The sequence below is a fragment of the Leucoraja erinacea genome, chromosome 8, assembly GCF_028641065.1.
Source record: "Leucoraja erinacea ecotype New England chromosome 8, Leri_hhj_1, whole genome shotgun sequence".
NCBI classification, from domain to species: Eukaryota; Metazoa; Chordata; class Chondrichthyes; order Rajiformes; family Rajidae; genus Leucoraja; species Leucoraja erinaceus.
Window position 1 is genome coordinate 68,825,253 of NC_073384.1, and position 15,926 is coordinate 68,841,178.

The following is a 15,926-nucleotide window of genomic DNA, read 5'->3' on the forward strand; positions in this document are numbered from 1 at the left end:
TATTTCTGGGGCTACTTCCTTAAGCACTCTGGGATGCAGCCTATCTGGCCCTGGGGATTCATCGGCCTTTAATCCATTCAATTTACCTAACACCACTTCCCGACTGACCTGGATTTCACTCAGTTCCTCCATCTCATTTGACCCCCGGTCCTCTGCTATTTCCGGCAGACTTCCTTAGTGAAGACAGAACCAAAGTAGTTATTCAATTGGTCTGCCATGTCCTTGTTCACCATGATCAATTCACCTGTTTCTGACTGCAAGGGACCTACATTTGTTTTAACTAATCTTTTTCTCTTGACATATCTATAAAAGCTTTTGCAGTCAGTTTTTATGTTCCCTGCCAGTTTCCTTTCATAATCTATTTTCCCTTTCCTAATTAAGCCCTTTGTCCTCCTCTGCTGGACTGTGAATTTCTCCCAGTCCTCTGGTAGGCTGATTTTTCTGGCTAATTTGTATGCTTCATCTTTTGTTTTGATACTATCCCTGATTTCCCTTGTTATCCATGGATACACTACCTTCCCTGATTTATTATTTTGCCAAACTGGGATGAACAATTGTTGTAGTTCATCCATGCGGTCTTTAAATGCCTTCCATTGCATATCCACCGTCAACCCTTTAAGAATCAATTGCCAGTCTATCTTGGCCAATTCACGTCTCATACCCTCAAAGTTACCTTTCTTTAAGTTCAGAATCCTTATTTCTGAATTAACTATGCCGCTCTCCATCCTAATGAAGAACTCAACCATATTATGGTTACTCTTGCCCAAGGGGCCACGCACAACAAGGCTGCTAACTAACCCTTCCTCATTACTCAGTCTAGAATAGCCTGCTCTCTCGTTGGTTCCACTACATGTTGGTTTAGAAAACTATCCCGCATACATTCCAAGAAATCGTCTTCCTCAGCACCCCTGCCAATTTAATTCACCCAATCTATATGTAGATTGAAGTAACCTATTATAACTGTTTTACCTTTGTTGCACGCATTTCTAATTTCCTGTTTGATGCCATCCCCAACTCCACTACTACTGTTAGGTGGCCTATACACAACTCCCTCTAGCATTTTCTGCCCCTTAGTGTTTTGCAGCTCTACCAATATCGATTCCACATCCTCCAAGCTAATGTTCTTCCTTTCTATTGCGTTAATCTCCTCTCTAACCAGCAACGCTACCCCACCTCCTTTTCATTTCTGTTTATCCCTTCTGAATATTGAATATCCCTGGATGTTCAGCTCCCAGCCTTGGTCACCCTGGAGCCATGTCTCCGTGATCTCAACTATATCATACTCATCTTGTTTATTTGTTTGTTTGTATGCGTGCATGCGTGTTCTGGAAACTCCGCCAAAATGGTACACGATAGCGCTACAATTTGTGACCCACCTTACTCACCATTGTCCTGTGGTGTGCATCGTTCAGATTGATGTTACATTTTACAAGTTATTAACATTTGAAATTTTACAAAAAACACTTTTCCACTTGCCCTGCCCGTCAGCCGCGATCGACATCACAACAACGTCACAACAGTATCCCAATAGGTCCGCACCTGCACAGTTGGGGCCTATTGATCTAATACCTACGTGTGGATCTTGCGTCGCAATGGTAAGTTGGCTGCGCCATCCACACGTGCGCAGCTGGGGGAGGATTGCCTTTTTGTGATCGCCATTTGATTTGGGTATCCCAAACACTTAAATACCACTGTCGTATCTGCCTCAACCACTACCCGAGACACTGCATTCCAGGCACCCACCACCCTGTACAAAACACTTGCCTCAAACATCTCCTTTAACCTTTCCCCTCTCACCTTAAAGCTATGCCCTTTAGTGTTTGATTTTTCCATCCTGGGTGAAAGGTTCTGACTGTCTACCCTGTCTGTACCTCTCCCATTGATTGAATTGAATTGAAATTGTGGTAGAGTTGCTGCGCCACTGTGCCACCCTAATAATTTTATTCGCTTCTATCACATCTGCCAACAACCTCTGGCGTTCCAGAGAAAATAATCCAGTCTGTCCAACCTCTCGCTGGAGCCAATACCCTCTAATCAAAGCATAATTCTGGTAAACGTCTGCACCCTCTCCATAGCCTCCACATCCTTCCTATAATAGGTTGAGCAGAACTGCAGGCAATATTCCAAATGCAGCTTAGCCAAAGTCCTATAAAGTTGCATCATGAATTCCTGATTCTTATCCAATGACGGGAAACATACTGAAGAAATTCTGAAGAACACTCGACCACGAAACGTCACCCATTCCTTCTCTCCAGTGATGCAGTCTTTCCCGCTGCAGCATTTTGTGTCTATCTTCTGTGTAAACCGGCATCTGTAGTTCCTTCCTACACATTCCATATGCCTTCTGCTTTTATTGAAAACCTTCTTTCCCACTCTATCTACTTGTGTTGAAAGACAGCTGGAAGTTCATAACATTATGAGAGGCATTGTCATGGTGGATGGCTTTATCCCAGGATGGAAATAGCATATATTTGAGTGCGTTAAGGTAAAAGGGGGGAAGTTTGAAGGAGAATCATGAAGCTATTTTCTTTGACACAGTGAGTGGTAGGTGTGTGGAATGCACTGTCACAAGTAGTGGAACCAGGTAAGAGAGAAATGTTTAAGATGTATTTGGACAGATATATGAGCAGGCATGGAAAGGAGGCATAATGCTGCATGCAGGCAGATGTGCAGTTAAATTGCAGCGAATTGTGGATGCAATACCAACCAACCTCTCGTCCATTGACTCCATTTATACCTCATGCTGCCTCAGTAAGGCCAGCACCATAATCAAGGACGAGCCGCACCCTGGCCACTCCCTCTTCTCCCATCAGGCAAAAAGTATAGAATTGTGAAAACACACACCTCAGATTCAGGGACAGTTTTATCCCAACTGTTATCAGGCAATTGAACCATCCTACCACAACCAGAGATCAGTGCTGAACTACTATGTACCGCATTGGAGACCCTCGGACTGTCCTTGACCGGACTTTACTGGCTTTACCTTGCACTAAATGTTAATCCCTTATGATGTATCTGTACACTGTAAATGGTTCGATTGTAATCATGTATTGTCTTTCTGCTGACTGGATAGCACGCAACAAAAGCTTTTCACTGTACCCCGGTAGACAATAAACTAAACTGAAACTAAATGGGCACCATAGGCAGCACAGACATGGAGGACCATACGGCCTGGTCCTGAGCTGTATCCTGCTATGTTCTAATATATAAAGTCAAAGATTGATTATACATTGTACAGAAACCTCTCTTATTTTCAAAGTTAAATGCTTTCTGATTACTAGGAACAATCAGATTGAAATAATAATTCATCAAATACCATTAAATGGCATGTCAAATAATGAGCATATAGGTCAGCCAGACAATTATTTCTAATGGATGTGTGTTTGTCAGGGACGTGCGGTCAGGGGAGGCGGGGGGGGAGGCAGAGCCTCACCTGTCATACTCCCAATGAAAATAGCTGTTAAGAAAAGTAAAGAAAAATAATAATAAAATAAAATAAATATAAAGATTTTTCCACTGACCTGTGTTATAAATGTCATTTCTATATGAATCTAATTATGTTTTATAGTCAATATCGCTGCAAAACCAGGGAGAGATGAGAGGTGAGGCAACGGCGAGCTGAGCCTCCCCTCAGATTGGGCAACCCCTCAGAAACTGCATGGAGCGCGATCAATAAGTGTGTGCCTGTTACTATATATATGTATGTCACCAATGTAATGTTTGTAAACCCCTTCATTACATGTCTGCGCCTTCCATAGTCCAGGTAGCTTATTTCACGTATAAATATATTAAATTTAGGTCTGAAGAATGGTTTCGGCCCGAAACGTTGCCTATTTCCTTCGCTCCATAGATGCTGCTGCACCCGCTGAGTTTCTCCAGCATTTTTGTGTACCTTAAATTTAGGCTCGCTGGTCTCGTCATAAAACTGCAATGAAAAAACACCAGGGGAGGCAGCGATCACATCTGCCTCACTGAGGGGGCGTGTCTTGAGCCCAGTGGAGGGAGAACGAGCATCAATTACGTAGGCCCAGCCCACGTAATTGACGCTACCTCACTCTCCCTCCACGTTAGTTAGCTTCAGCAGCGGCGACGCAGCACTGGATTCCACCGCTGCGGCGCTGACTTTCCAGCCGCGGGCGGCGCTGACTGGTAGGTTGATTCGTTGATTTGTAGTGGCCGATTCGGAGGCTCTGGGCCGCTGAGAGCTCCCAATTGGGCCCCGCGCCTGGAGGGCCCCGCGCTGGAGTAATGGAGGGGGGGAGAGAGGGATGGAGAGAGTAGAGGGGTGGAGGGGGAAGCAAGAGGTAGACGGGGAGGGGGGTGTGAGGGGGAATGGAGAAGGGGGAGAAGGGGAGGTGGGTCGTTACCTCACGGCCCTGGGGCAACACTCCAGCCCTTCAGTCGCCGTGCTTCGCGCACACAGCCCCGGCTCCACCCCTCTCTCTCCCCGGGGAGATGCGGTGATCAATACAGGGAGGGCCGGGCCACTGATACTAGCCAGTGCCTCCCCAGCCATTGACCTCACCGCACGTTATTAGTGTGTGTACATATACACACTGAACATTTTCTATCCCTCGTTTATTATATTGTTTACAGTGTACTATGATTACATATTCTGTTGTGCTGCTGCAAGTAAGAATTTCATTGTTCTATCTAGGACACATGACAATAAAACACTCTTGACTCGTGAGTATTGGATGTAGTCTAACCTTTCCATGTTTTCCACTTCTTTCATGGCATATTACAACGTCTTCCCACATCTCTAGCTGCTCGAAGATCTGCAGAGCTGAACTGACACATCCCAATTCCAACAGGAGTGCGGCAAGCTGTTGCTAAAAGGGAAAACATAACTTCTTTACAAAGGGAGGAATCGGACGGAGCTTAGGAGGAATATAAAGGGAGGAGGAAAAACACAAGCGAGAAGGGCTGCTGCAGTCCAGAGGTACTGTTTTCTGGAGATGGACAAATCATTGGTGGGCGCACCTTAACTGCATAGTGTGGAGGCACATGACAGCAGTGGAAGATCTTTAGTCGCTCCAGCACAGATGTGGTCTTGTCTTCAAAATGATCTGCCAGAACCTAAACAAGGAAGGAAATCAGAATTAATTCCACAGTAGTTCAGCCACTTTCACAATATAATGCATAAGCTGATCTCAGCGAGGACAGTAGTTTTGTTTAGTTTAGAGATACAGTGCAGAAACTGTCCAACGTGTCCCCACCGACCAGCGATCCCTGCATATTAACAATATCCCGCACACACTAGGGATAATTTACATTTATTCTCAGCCAATTACCCTATAAACTTGTACGGCTTTGAAATGCAGGAGGAAACCGAAGATCTCGGAGAAAACCCACTCAGGTCACAGGGAGGTAGACAAAAGTGCTGGAGAAACTCAGCGGGTGCAACAGCATCTATGGAGCAAAGGAAATAGGCAACGTTTCGGGCCGAACCCCTTCTTCAGACTGATGTGGGGACAGGTCACAGGGAGAACGTACAAACTCCGTACAGAGAGCATCCGTAGTTGGGATCGAACCCGGGTCTCCAGCGCTGCATTCGCAACTCTACCGCTGCTCCACCGTGACCACCGTAGACAAATGAGATGACCTCATTGAAATCTACTGAAGTCTGAAGGATTATGCGTACTTGCTGAAGTGATATTTCTCTCAACTGGCCGTTCAAACTCACAGGACAATCACTAACGAAGAGATTAGCCACTCAAAACAGAGGATAAAAAACTTCACCCAGAGCAGAATAAATCGTTGCATTTCTATATCCAAGACGTCTCCAATATTGTTACATGCTATTGAAATAGTTGGTGCAGAAAAATGGCAATGACGGAAAAGATCAGCTACAGAGATAGATAGATTCTTGATCAGTTACAGGGGTCAGAGGGTATCGGGATAAGGCAGGAGAATGGGGTTAGGAGGGAGAGATATATCACCATTGTTGAATGGCGGAGTAGATTTGATGGGCTGAATGGCCCAATTCTAGTCCTATCCTTGTGACTTTTACTGGACATGGTACCAGGTTGAATTGTCTACCCCTGCTTCTACCTGTGAGATTACCACCCACCTATCTAAAGTGTAGAAACATAGAAATACAGAAACAGAAAATAGGTGCAGGAGGAGGCCATTCGGCCCTTCAAGCCAGCACCGCCATTCATTGTGATCATGGCTGATCATCCACAAACCAGCATCCCGTGCCTGCCCCTTCCCTTGATTCCGCTATAGCTTACCTAATGTTACTTTTCCAATTTGGCCCATCATCGTAAAGAATCATTATTATATATCTGGGTAAATAGTTTCTCATCGATCCCCAACACCGAGGGACCTTGCATCAGCTCCACTTGCCACTGCCCTGCCATCTAAATTCTGACAGGGCGCCCGTTATCCAATCTCCTACTCTTATGTTTCCTGTCTGCCAAACATCAATTCTACTATCCATGTCAATAGGAGACCCCAATACCAGATGTGCTCTAATTTTGGCCCACTAATGCAGAGGGACCTCTTTACTGGGAAGCCTTATCAAAGGCTTTTTTTCTGAAAGTCCAGATACACTACATCCACTGGCTCTCCTTCATCCATTTTATTTGTCACATCCTCAAAAAATTCCAGAAGATTAGTCAAGAAGTAATCCCCTTCATAAATCCATGTTGACTTGGACTAATCCTTTTACTGCTATCCAAATGCTCCGTTATTACGTCTTTAATAATTGACTCCAGCATCTTTCCCACCACCGAAGTCAGGCTAACTGGTCTGTAATTCCCCGTTCTCTCTCTCGCTCCTTTCTTGAAAAGTGGGATAACATTAGCTACCCTCCAATCCACAGGAACTGATCCTGAATCTGTAGAACATTGGAAAATGATCACCAATGCATCCACTATTTCTAGAGCTACCTTCTTGAGTACCCTGGGATCAGGCACATGCCGTCAGGGTAGGCAGGGTAGGCAGTGCCTACCCTGACTAAAATTACAAAATGGCCATTATTTTATATATATAAAATATATATAAAACATATATAAAATGGTCATAAATAGTAAAGGCACGGTAGAATTGTGCTTCCTTAAGAGATCGATCTCTTAGGCAGGCATAATTCTCCCGTGCCTTTCATCCGCAGTACATTTAAAACGCGGAAGTTAGTGCTACTCACGTGCCGTCGACGCTGCTTCAAGCCATCAGTAGCAACGGTCCGTAAAGGCAGCTGAAATTCTGCCTTTACACCGTGGACTGCGGGCATGTGCAGCATTGCGCACTGCACAGGCGCACCAGCCTACTGCGCATGCGCAAGTTTCTTGGCGGGTTTTTCAAAGATGGATAGTGATTATCTGAAGAATTTCTCTAAGCAAACTTACGAGGAAAAGACCAAAATTATTGAAAATGGCAGACCAACGCCGGAACTTAAAGTACTTCAACAGCGCAAAGGAACAAAAATAATTAGAACATTTAAAACAGCTTGGTACAACAGGAAACAAAGAGAGAAGAATGGATTTTGTCTACAAATAATATGGTAAGTAAATTTCTTTGAGCTATATGTTTTTAAATACTTTATTAAGAGATAGGGCCTATTGAAGACAAATTACTTGATAAAAGTCGAGAGAACAATGTGCGCACGCGCGGTTTCCAAGATTTAAAAAAAAAAGCCGACAGACAGCTCGCCGGGGAGCGAATAATCTGCGCATGCGCGGTTTTCACGATTTTTAAAAGCCACTGCCTATCCTGACTAATTACTCACGGCATGTGCCTGCCTGGGATGCAGACCTTCAGGCCCTGGGGATTTATCATCCTTCAGTCCCATCAGTCTACCCAATACTATTTCTCGCCTAATGCAAATTTCTTTCAGTTCCTCTATCTCCCTCGATCCTCTGTCCTCTAGTACATCTGGGAGATTGTTTGTGTCTTCCAGAATGAAGACAGAACCAAAGTACCTGTGGAACTCCTCTGCCATTTCAGATTCAGATTCAATTTTAATTGTCATTGTCAGTGTACAGTCTACAACGTGCATTTACATCTGGGAGCGACATAGTTTGTGTTACTTCCACCGAGAATGAAGACAGAACCAAAGTACCCTGTGCAACTCCTCTGGCCATTTCCTTGCTCCCCCATAATAATTTCACTTGTTCCTGCCTTCAAGGGACCCACATTTGTCTTTACTAATCTTTTTCTCTTAACACACCTAAAAAAGCTTCTTGATATTCTTGGCCAGCTTACCCTTGTATTTCATCTTTTCACCCAGTATTGCCCTTTTTGTTACCTTCTGTACTGAATACAATCCATCCTTAAAATTTTGAAGAGATACAATAATGCTGTTCAATATGAAGAAATACCACCCCTGGAGTTTGTTCCTCTTCCATGATGAAAGATATTGATGGGCCAGTAAACGGTTTAGAGAAGGGCCAACAATGTTTCAAATCTCTTCATTTTTGTTGCATTATGATTTATTAATTATGGTGTAGCTTCTAAGAACCTAGCAGCATGGTGGCACAGCAGTAGAGTTGCTGCCTTTCAGCAGCAGATATCCGGGTTCGATCCCGACTATGGCATGTACGGAGTTTGCCCGTTCTCCCTGTGACCGCGTGTGTTTTCTACGGGCGCTCTGGTTTCCTCCCACACTCCAAAGACATACAGGTTTGTAGGTTAATTGGCTTCGGTAAAGATGTGACATTGTAATCATGTATTGTCTTTCTGCTGGCTGGATAGCACGCAACAAAAGCTTTTCACTGTACCTCAGCACATGTGAGGGGTTGGACAGGCTAAATGTAGGAAGATTGTTCCCGATGTTGGGGAAGTCCAGAACAAGGGGTCACAGTTTAAGGATAAGGGGGAATGAGATGAGAAAAACATTTTTCACACAGAGAGTGGTGAATCAGTGGAATTCTCTGCCACAGAAGGTAGTTGAGGCCAGTTCATTGGCTATATTTAATAGAGAGAAGGCAGGTACAGGATACTGAGTTGGATGATCAGCCATGATCATATTGAATGGCGGTGCTGGCTCGAAGGGCCGAATGGCTAGTCCTGCACCTATTTTCTATGTTTCTATGTTTCTTTGTGACAATAAACCGTAACTGTCAATTCTCTCTAGTGTGGAGAACTGTGCTACTGCTGCGGGGATCGATCGCATGTCGGTGTGGACTCGGTGGGTAGAAGGGCCTGTTTCCGCGAGTATCTCTAAAGTAAACTAAACTAAAGTAGATATTGTAGATTAATATCGACTTTTCATTTAAAAAAACTCCTTAGATTTCACTATTTCGACGAATTTCACAAAATCTGATTGATTCAACAGATGAAATCCAACAGGAACTGAAATCTGTAGGAAAGAACTGCAGATGCTGGTTTATACTGAAGATAGACACAAAGTGCTGGAGCAAATCAGAGAAAAGGAACGGTGACGTTTCGGGTGGGAACCCTTCTTCAGACACTGACATTTTGGGATCCATTGACAGCTACATGCATATTCCTCCTTTGTGCTCTCTTCATCACCTCCATCTCTTTACTTTTTCACTCATGGGTTTCTTCACTTTGATTTTTGTCTATATTTCAACTTTAATTCTTCATGAATGTTTTTAGCCCTGCTCCCACCATCTCTTTCCTCACTGTCTTATTCTCACTGATATTCTCAGAAATCTCACTAGCTTGCCACTGCAAAACTTAAATTACCACATTTTGTTACAGCCTTAATTTAAAATGGATTCAATTCATTTTTATCATCTACACACAATACCCCAGAATGAAGAAGCAAAAACAGATGTTTAGAAATGTTCGCAAAGTAATTCAAAAGAAATAACTGAAATATCACATTTACATAAGTATTCAGACCCTTTGCTATGACACTCAAAATTGAGCTTAGGTTCATCCTGTTTCCATTGATTATCCTTGAGATGTTTCTACAACTTGATTGGAGTCCACCAGTGGTTAATTAAATTGACTGGACATGATTTGGAAAGGCACACACCTGTCTATATAAGGTCCCACAGTTGACAGTGCATGTCAGAGCAAAAACCAAGCCATGAAGCCAAAGGAATTGTCCGTAGATCTCCGAGACAGGGTTTTGTCCAGAATTCCATCGTGGATACACCTAATGAATTGGTCCTTATCTAAGCCTTTGGCACTAGCCAATCCCAGTCAATAGTGGGGAAATTAAAATCTCCCGGGACGACAATCCTGTTGCTCTGGCATCTTTTGGTAATCTGTCCACATATCTGTTCCTCCATCTCCTGCTGACTCTGGTGAGGCACTGACTACAATCCTGTAAGATTGCTTGCATCTTTCTTATTTTTGAACTCCACTCATATGTCTTTTCTGAGTGTCACTGTTGCATTATTTTTCAATGTTCAAGTGGTGCTGGCTCGAAGGGCCAAATGGCCTCCTCCTGCACATATTTTCTAATAACTCCTTCACCTCTTTTACATCCCTCTCTATCACTTCTGAAACATCAAGTCCCTAGAACGAAGAGCTGCCAGTCGTGTCCCTCTCGCAACCACATTTCTGCACTGGCCATAACATCATTTGGCCACAGGTTGGTCTGCCTTAGTTACAATGCTCCTTTCATTGAAATAAACACACTTTTTCAGCTTTCTTATATTCCTTAACATTTCCCTGCCTGTCTTTTCTTTGGCATATACTGGTCCTAATGTATGTTAGACACAAGGAACTGCAGATGCTGGTTTAAACCGAAAATTGACGCAAAAAGCTGGAGTAACTCAGCGGGACAGGCAGCATTACTGGATAGAAGGAATTGGTGACGTTTCAGTTCTTCAGACTGAAGAAAGGTCTCGTCCCGAAACGTCACCCATTCCTTCTCTCCAGAGATGCTGCCTGTCCCGCTGAGTTACTCCAGCTTTTCATAGTCATAGAGTGAGACAGTGTGGAAACAGGTCCTTCGGCCCAACTTGCCCACACCTGCCACCATGTCCCAGCTATACTAGTCCCACCTGCCTGCACTTGGTCCCTATCCCCCCAAACCTGTCCTATCCATGTTCTAACTGTTTCTTAAATGTTGGAATAGTCCCAACCTCAACTACCTCCTCTGGCAGCTTGCTTCATACACCCACCACCCTTTGTGTGGAAAAGTTGCCCTTCAGATTTTCATTAAATCTTTTCCCCTTCACCTTAAACCTATGCCCTCTGGTCCTCGATTCACCTACTCTGGGCAAAAGACTGCATCTTCCCGATCTATTAATCTCATGATTTTATACATCTCTATAAGATCACCCCTCATCCTCCTGCGCTCCAAGGAATAGAGTCCCAGCATACTCGACCCTCTCCCAATAGCTCACACCCTCTAGTCCTGACAACATCCTCGCAAATCTTCACTGGACCCTTTCCAGCCTGATTTATTTTGATTTACTTCGTTTTGAATTATTTTTCAATCAACATCACCAAAAGAAGAGTATCTGAAAATTCGCCTCTCAATGGGTTGTCTGCCATGCTTACATCAATTACAATGATTTACAGAGATTTTAAGTGGCTGCCTGACAGATTCTTCTTCAATGCTGACATTATTTTCTCCAATGATAAACTTTATTTGCCAGCAGAAGTGATATATCTTCCCATTTGATTTGAATCTCCAAATTCTAATTCTAGATATTAAAAGTAATTTGTATTGCAAAGGAAATCTTAATCTCATCAAACAACTTCCTGAATGTTACGTTTGCACGACTATCAAGCACTATCGATAAACAGTGAGAGCAAAATGTTTCACTTAGGTGCCACATAGATTTACGGTGAAGCAGGATGTTTAGTTTAGTTTAGAGACACAGCGCGGAGACAGGCCTTTCGACGCACTGAGTCCGCGCCGACCAGCGATCCCCGCACATTAACATTACCCTACACGCACGAGGGATAATATTACAGTTATGCCAAGCCAATGAACCTACAAACCTGTACGTCTTTGGTGTGTGGGAGGAAACCGAACATCTCGAGAAAAACCCACGCTGTCACGGGAGAAACGAACAAACTCCGTACCGACAGCACGCGTGGTCGGGATCGAACCCAGGTCTCAGGCACTGTGAGGCAGCAACTCTACCGCTGCGCCACCGTGTCGCCTTTATGATGTTGTGTTCATAGCGCAGGTCCTCTGTGGGATCTATAATTCCAGGTCACAACTAAGGGGAATGCTTCTCAGTATAAAAGATCGATGCAAAGTGCTGGAGTTACTCAGTGGACCAGGCAGCATCTCTGGAGAAAATGGATGGCTGACCCTTCTTTCTTCAGACATTTATATTCTTCATAGGTCATTCTTCTTAATATATAGTGATCACTTTAACTAAGTGCCAATTTCGCCTCCTCTCATGTTAAAGGACATGGGGCTGCTATAACTTTGTAGTTTAGTTTAGTTTACAGGTACAGCATGGAATCAGGCCCTTCAGCCCACCGAGTCCGCACCCACCAGCGATTCCCGCACATTAACACTACACTACACGCACTAGGAACAATTTTACATTTTATACCAAGCCAATTAACCTACAAAACTATACATCTTTGGATTGTGGGAGGAAACTGAAGATCTCGGAGAAAACCCACGCAGGTCACGGGAGGAACATACAAACTCCGTACAGACAGCGCTGTAGTCGGGATCAAACCCGGGTCTCTAGCGCTGTAAGCAGTAGCTCTACAGCTGCGCCACCATGCTGCCCTATTATCAGTTCTTTCTGACTTGTTTCCTGATTCTTCACACACAGTATGTAAAGCTGGAGATGTGTGGGAAGGAACTACAGATGCTGGTTTACACCGAAGATAGATACAAAAAGCTGGAGTAACTCAGCGGGACAGGCATCATGTCTGGAGAGAAGGAATGGGTGACGTTTCAGGTCGAGACCCTTCTTCAGACTGAGAGTCACAGGAGAGGGAGACACTTGAGATAGGGTCGGGTAAGTTGTGAAAATGAGACATCAAAGGGGACGAAGTTCAATGAAAATGTAGAATGGATGATTGTTAGCTTGGGGAAGCTGGTAAACATTTGTAAACACAGCAGAAGTGAGGTCCTACCTGAGTCTGCTTCATTGCCCGCTCAATCCGCCGACTATTGCCTTTCTCCAGTTTTGTCCTCATCATGAGAGTAGTTACCTGAATGGCCCAGAACTTTGGCTGCGACAATATATACTGAAACATCAAGAAACAAAATATATACTATCATTATCTGAAAAATTAGGCATGTTCCCGGTAACTAAAATTTGATAATGCATAGTTTGAAAACATACATACACACACAATTCCAATTCCAGCTGTAAATCAAAATACATAGAATGTAGGGCAGTACAGTACAGGAACGAGCCTTTTGGCCCACAATGTTGGTGTTGAACATGATGCCAAGTTAAGCTGATACTGCTGGGTTCATTCCTGGTTGATCAGCACTTCAACTCGCCCTCCCATTCTCAATCTGACCTTTTAGTCCTGGGCCTCCTCCATTGTCATAGTGAGGCCCGGCGCAAATTGGAGGAACAGCACCTCATATTTTGTTTGGGAAGCTTACATCCCAGCGGTATGAACATTGACTTCTCTAACTTCAAATAGCCCTTGCTTTCCCTCTCTCTCCATCCCCTCCCCCTTCCCAGTTCTCCCACCAGTCTTACTGTCTCCACCTACATTCTATCTTTGTCCCGTCCACTCCCCGACATCAGTCTGAAGAAGGGTCTCGACCCGAAATGTCACCCATTCCTTCTCTCCAGAGATGCTGCCTCACCAACTGAGTTACTCCTGCATTTTGTGTCTACCTTCGATTTAAATCAGCATCTGCAGTTCTTTCCTACACATTTATTTAGGTCATTTACAGTATATAAATATCACAAACAGCAGAGGTCCCGCACCTTGCTGTTGGCTGGCGGAGGAGGGGAGGCGGTGGCGAGGAGATCCCAACCGCCTCCCCTGTTGGCGGCGGCACTTGGCATTGGACAGGGACGGCCAAGGCAGTTGCCGTTGGACAGGGATGTTGTCCGAGGAGCGCTGACCTTCCTTCCTTCCTACCCACCTCCACCCTCTCTCTCTCTTGTATGCCCCCCTCCACCCTTATCCTGGGACCCCTCCTCCATACCGCACTGATCCCCATTCCGCTCTCTATTCAGTCCTTACTGACATCCCCTGTGCTCCCCTCCCCATTCTACCCCCCAATCTATTCATCCTGCGTTGATCACCCTATCCACCTCGCATTGATTTTCCTGCCACCCACCCATCCATCCTACACTGGTCCCCCAATTCATCCTGCACTTACCCTCCTTCTCATCCATCCTGCACTTCTCCATTCACCCTGTACTGATCCCCTCATTCATCCTGTACTGATCCCCCATTTCATCCTTTAATGTACCCCTCCCCCCCATTCATCTTTTACTGATCCCCCATTCATCTTGTACTGATGACCCCCCATTCCGTACCCCCCCATTCATCCTGCACTGATCCCCCCATTCATCCTGCACTGATCCACCACATTCATCCCATACTGATCTCCTATTCATCCTGTACTGAACCCCCCATTCATCCTGTACTGACCCCCCCCCCATTCCCCCCCATTCACACTACTGACATCCCCCGTGCACTCCCCTCGCAATTTTACCTACTCCAACCAACACGTACTAATTCCCTGCCTCAATCCATCCATTCCGCACAGATTGCCTTCTCAACCCCCTTCCAACCCCCCCTTCCCCCCCCCCCCCCCCCCCCATCTATCCACCCCCACCCGCACTGATTCACACACACCCCCTCTCTGACCCTATTGTGCTGGAAATGTCTTCAGAGCGAACATTGACTATGTTTGATAACGGAATGCAATCAAATGTGTTTTCATTCCCAATGTTATTATTTGTTTTAGTCCATATAATAAAATTGTGAACACGTGAAACATTAAAACTGCAGTGTTCAATTGTCACTGCTACCATTGACACGTTATTACAGAATTCATTTTAACGGCAAATCAATGCTCTTAATATGGAATATCAGTACTGTAGTTATTTAACGAGCAACATTCACAACTATACGTTGGATTTATCCAAGTTTTACTTCTACAGTCGGTCAATATTTGGTCAGGAAATATTTCAGTTGAAATTTTAACGTTAATTCTGAAGTGGGAATGATGGAAACAGCGTTTATCAGTCATTTTTTTTAATCTGGTGCGTTCAAACTGGGTATCTTCATTGCTGTTCACAACACATACATCTAATCTGAATGTCCGGTAATGTGGTGTTTTGACACCTTTAAACATATTACCAAAAGAACATTTGCTGCAGTTATGTCCTTTGGCCATCTCTTGTCAGTTAGTGTAATGTTTAACCAGTCAGATGGGTATAGTCGGTTTGAACAGCTATTATCATAAAATGCCTTTAGAAATTTCCTTGTAACCTGTATATTTTGTAATGGATAAATTATGTGGGAAACCTGAGTGTTTCTGTACCAATAGCAATAACGACCTATGGTATGGCCATGTCATGGTAATTTTCGGTCCTTCACAGAGAACATGCTTGCATCAATCTGTAGCGTGCCTGGTTATCATATATGTTACCATGGTCCAGGATTTGTTGCCACAGGTTGATCATACGCTGAATAATCCAACCATATTTTTTGTTTGGAAGTGGAAAGAACTAATAGAAATTGCATTAACTGCAATGTGTAAAAAGAGTTGAGATACTGTATTATAATTTTGCTGCATGTCATTGTGGTATATATCATGTCTTGATTGGTGAATATGTTTAGTTTGTGACTTTATTCGAAGCAGAAATAATATGTGAATGTTTCATTGAGCATAATTCCGACTGGTAACTGCGCACTTCGTTCGAGCACATTATCGCACGTGTCATGCAAGCCGTCTTAAATGACCACCTAAACTGTCATTTGGCAACCTAAAAAGCTGTCATGGTTGCCCGGCTGGCAACAGGGAAAAAAAGTTAAGTGAGAGCCCTGTATACACACGCTGAACTCATTTTCTCGTTTATTACATTGTTTTC

At 44.2% G+C, this 15,926-nt stretch overlaps 1 protein-coding gene across 2 annotated transcripts in view; it reads right to left on the minus strand.

Annotated features, from left to right (window-relative positions):
* The window catches only part of ttc27 (tetratricopeptide repeat domain 27), a 154,248-nt gene that overhangs the window by 43,673 nt on the left and 94,649 nt on the right, over positions 1–15,926 (minus strand). For both annotated transcript variants that reach the window (XM_055639932.1, XM_055639931.1), the window contains exons 10-12: positions 12,985–13,098; positions 4,984–5,079; positions 4,710–4,832 (exon numbers count right to left, since the gene is read on the minus strand). In XM_055639932.1, coding sequence (XP_055495907.1) covers positions 4,710–4,832; positions 4,984–5,079; positions 12,985–13,098 — 333 coding nt within the window. The remainder of the gene's footprint in view (positions 1–4,709; positions 4,833–4,983; positions 5,080–12,984; positions 13,099–15,926) is intronic.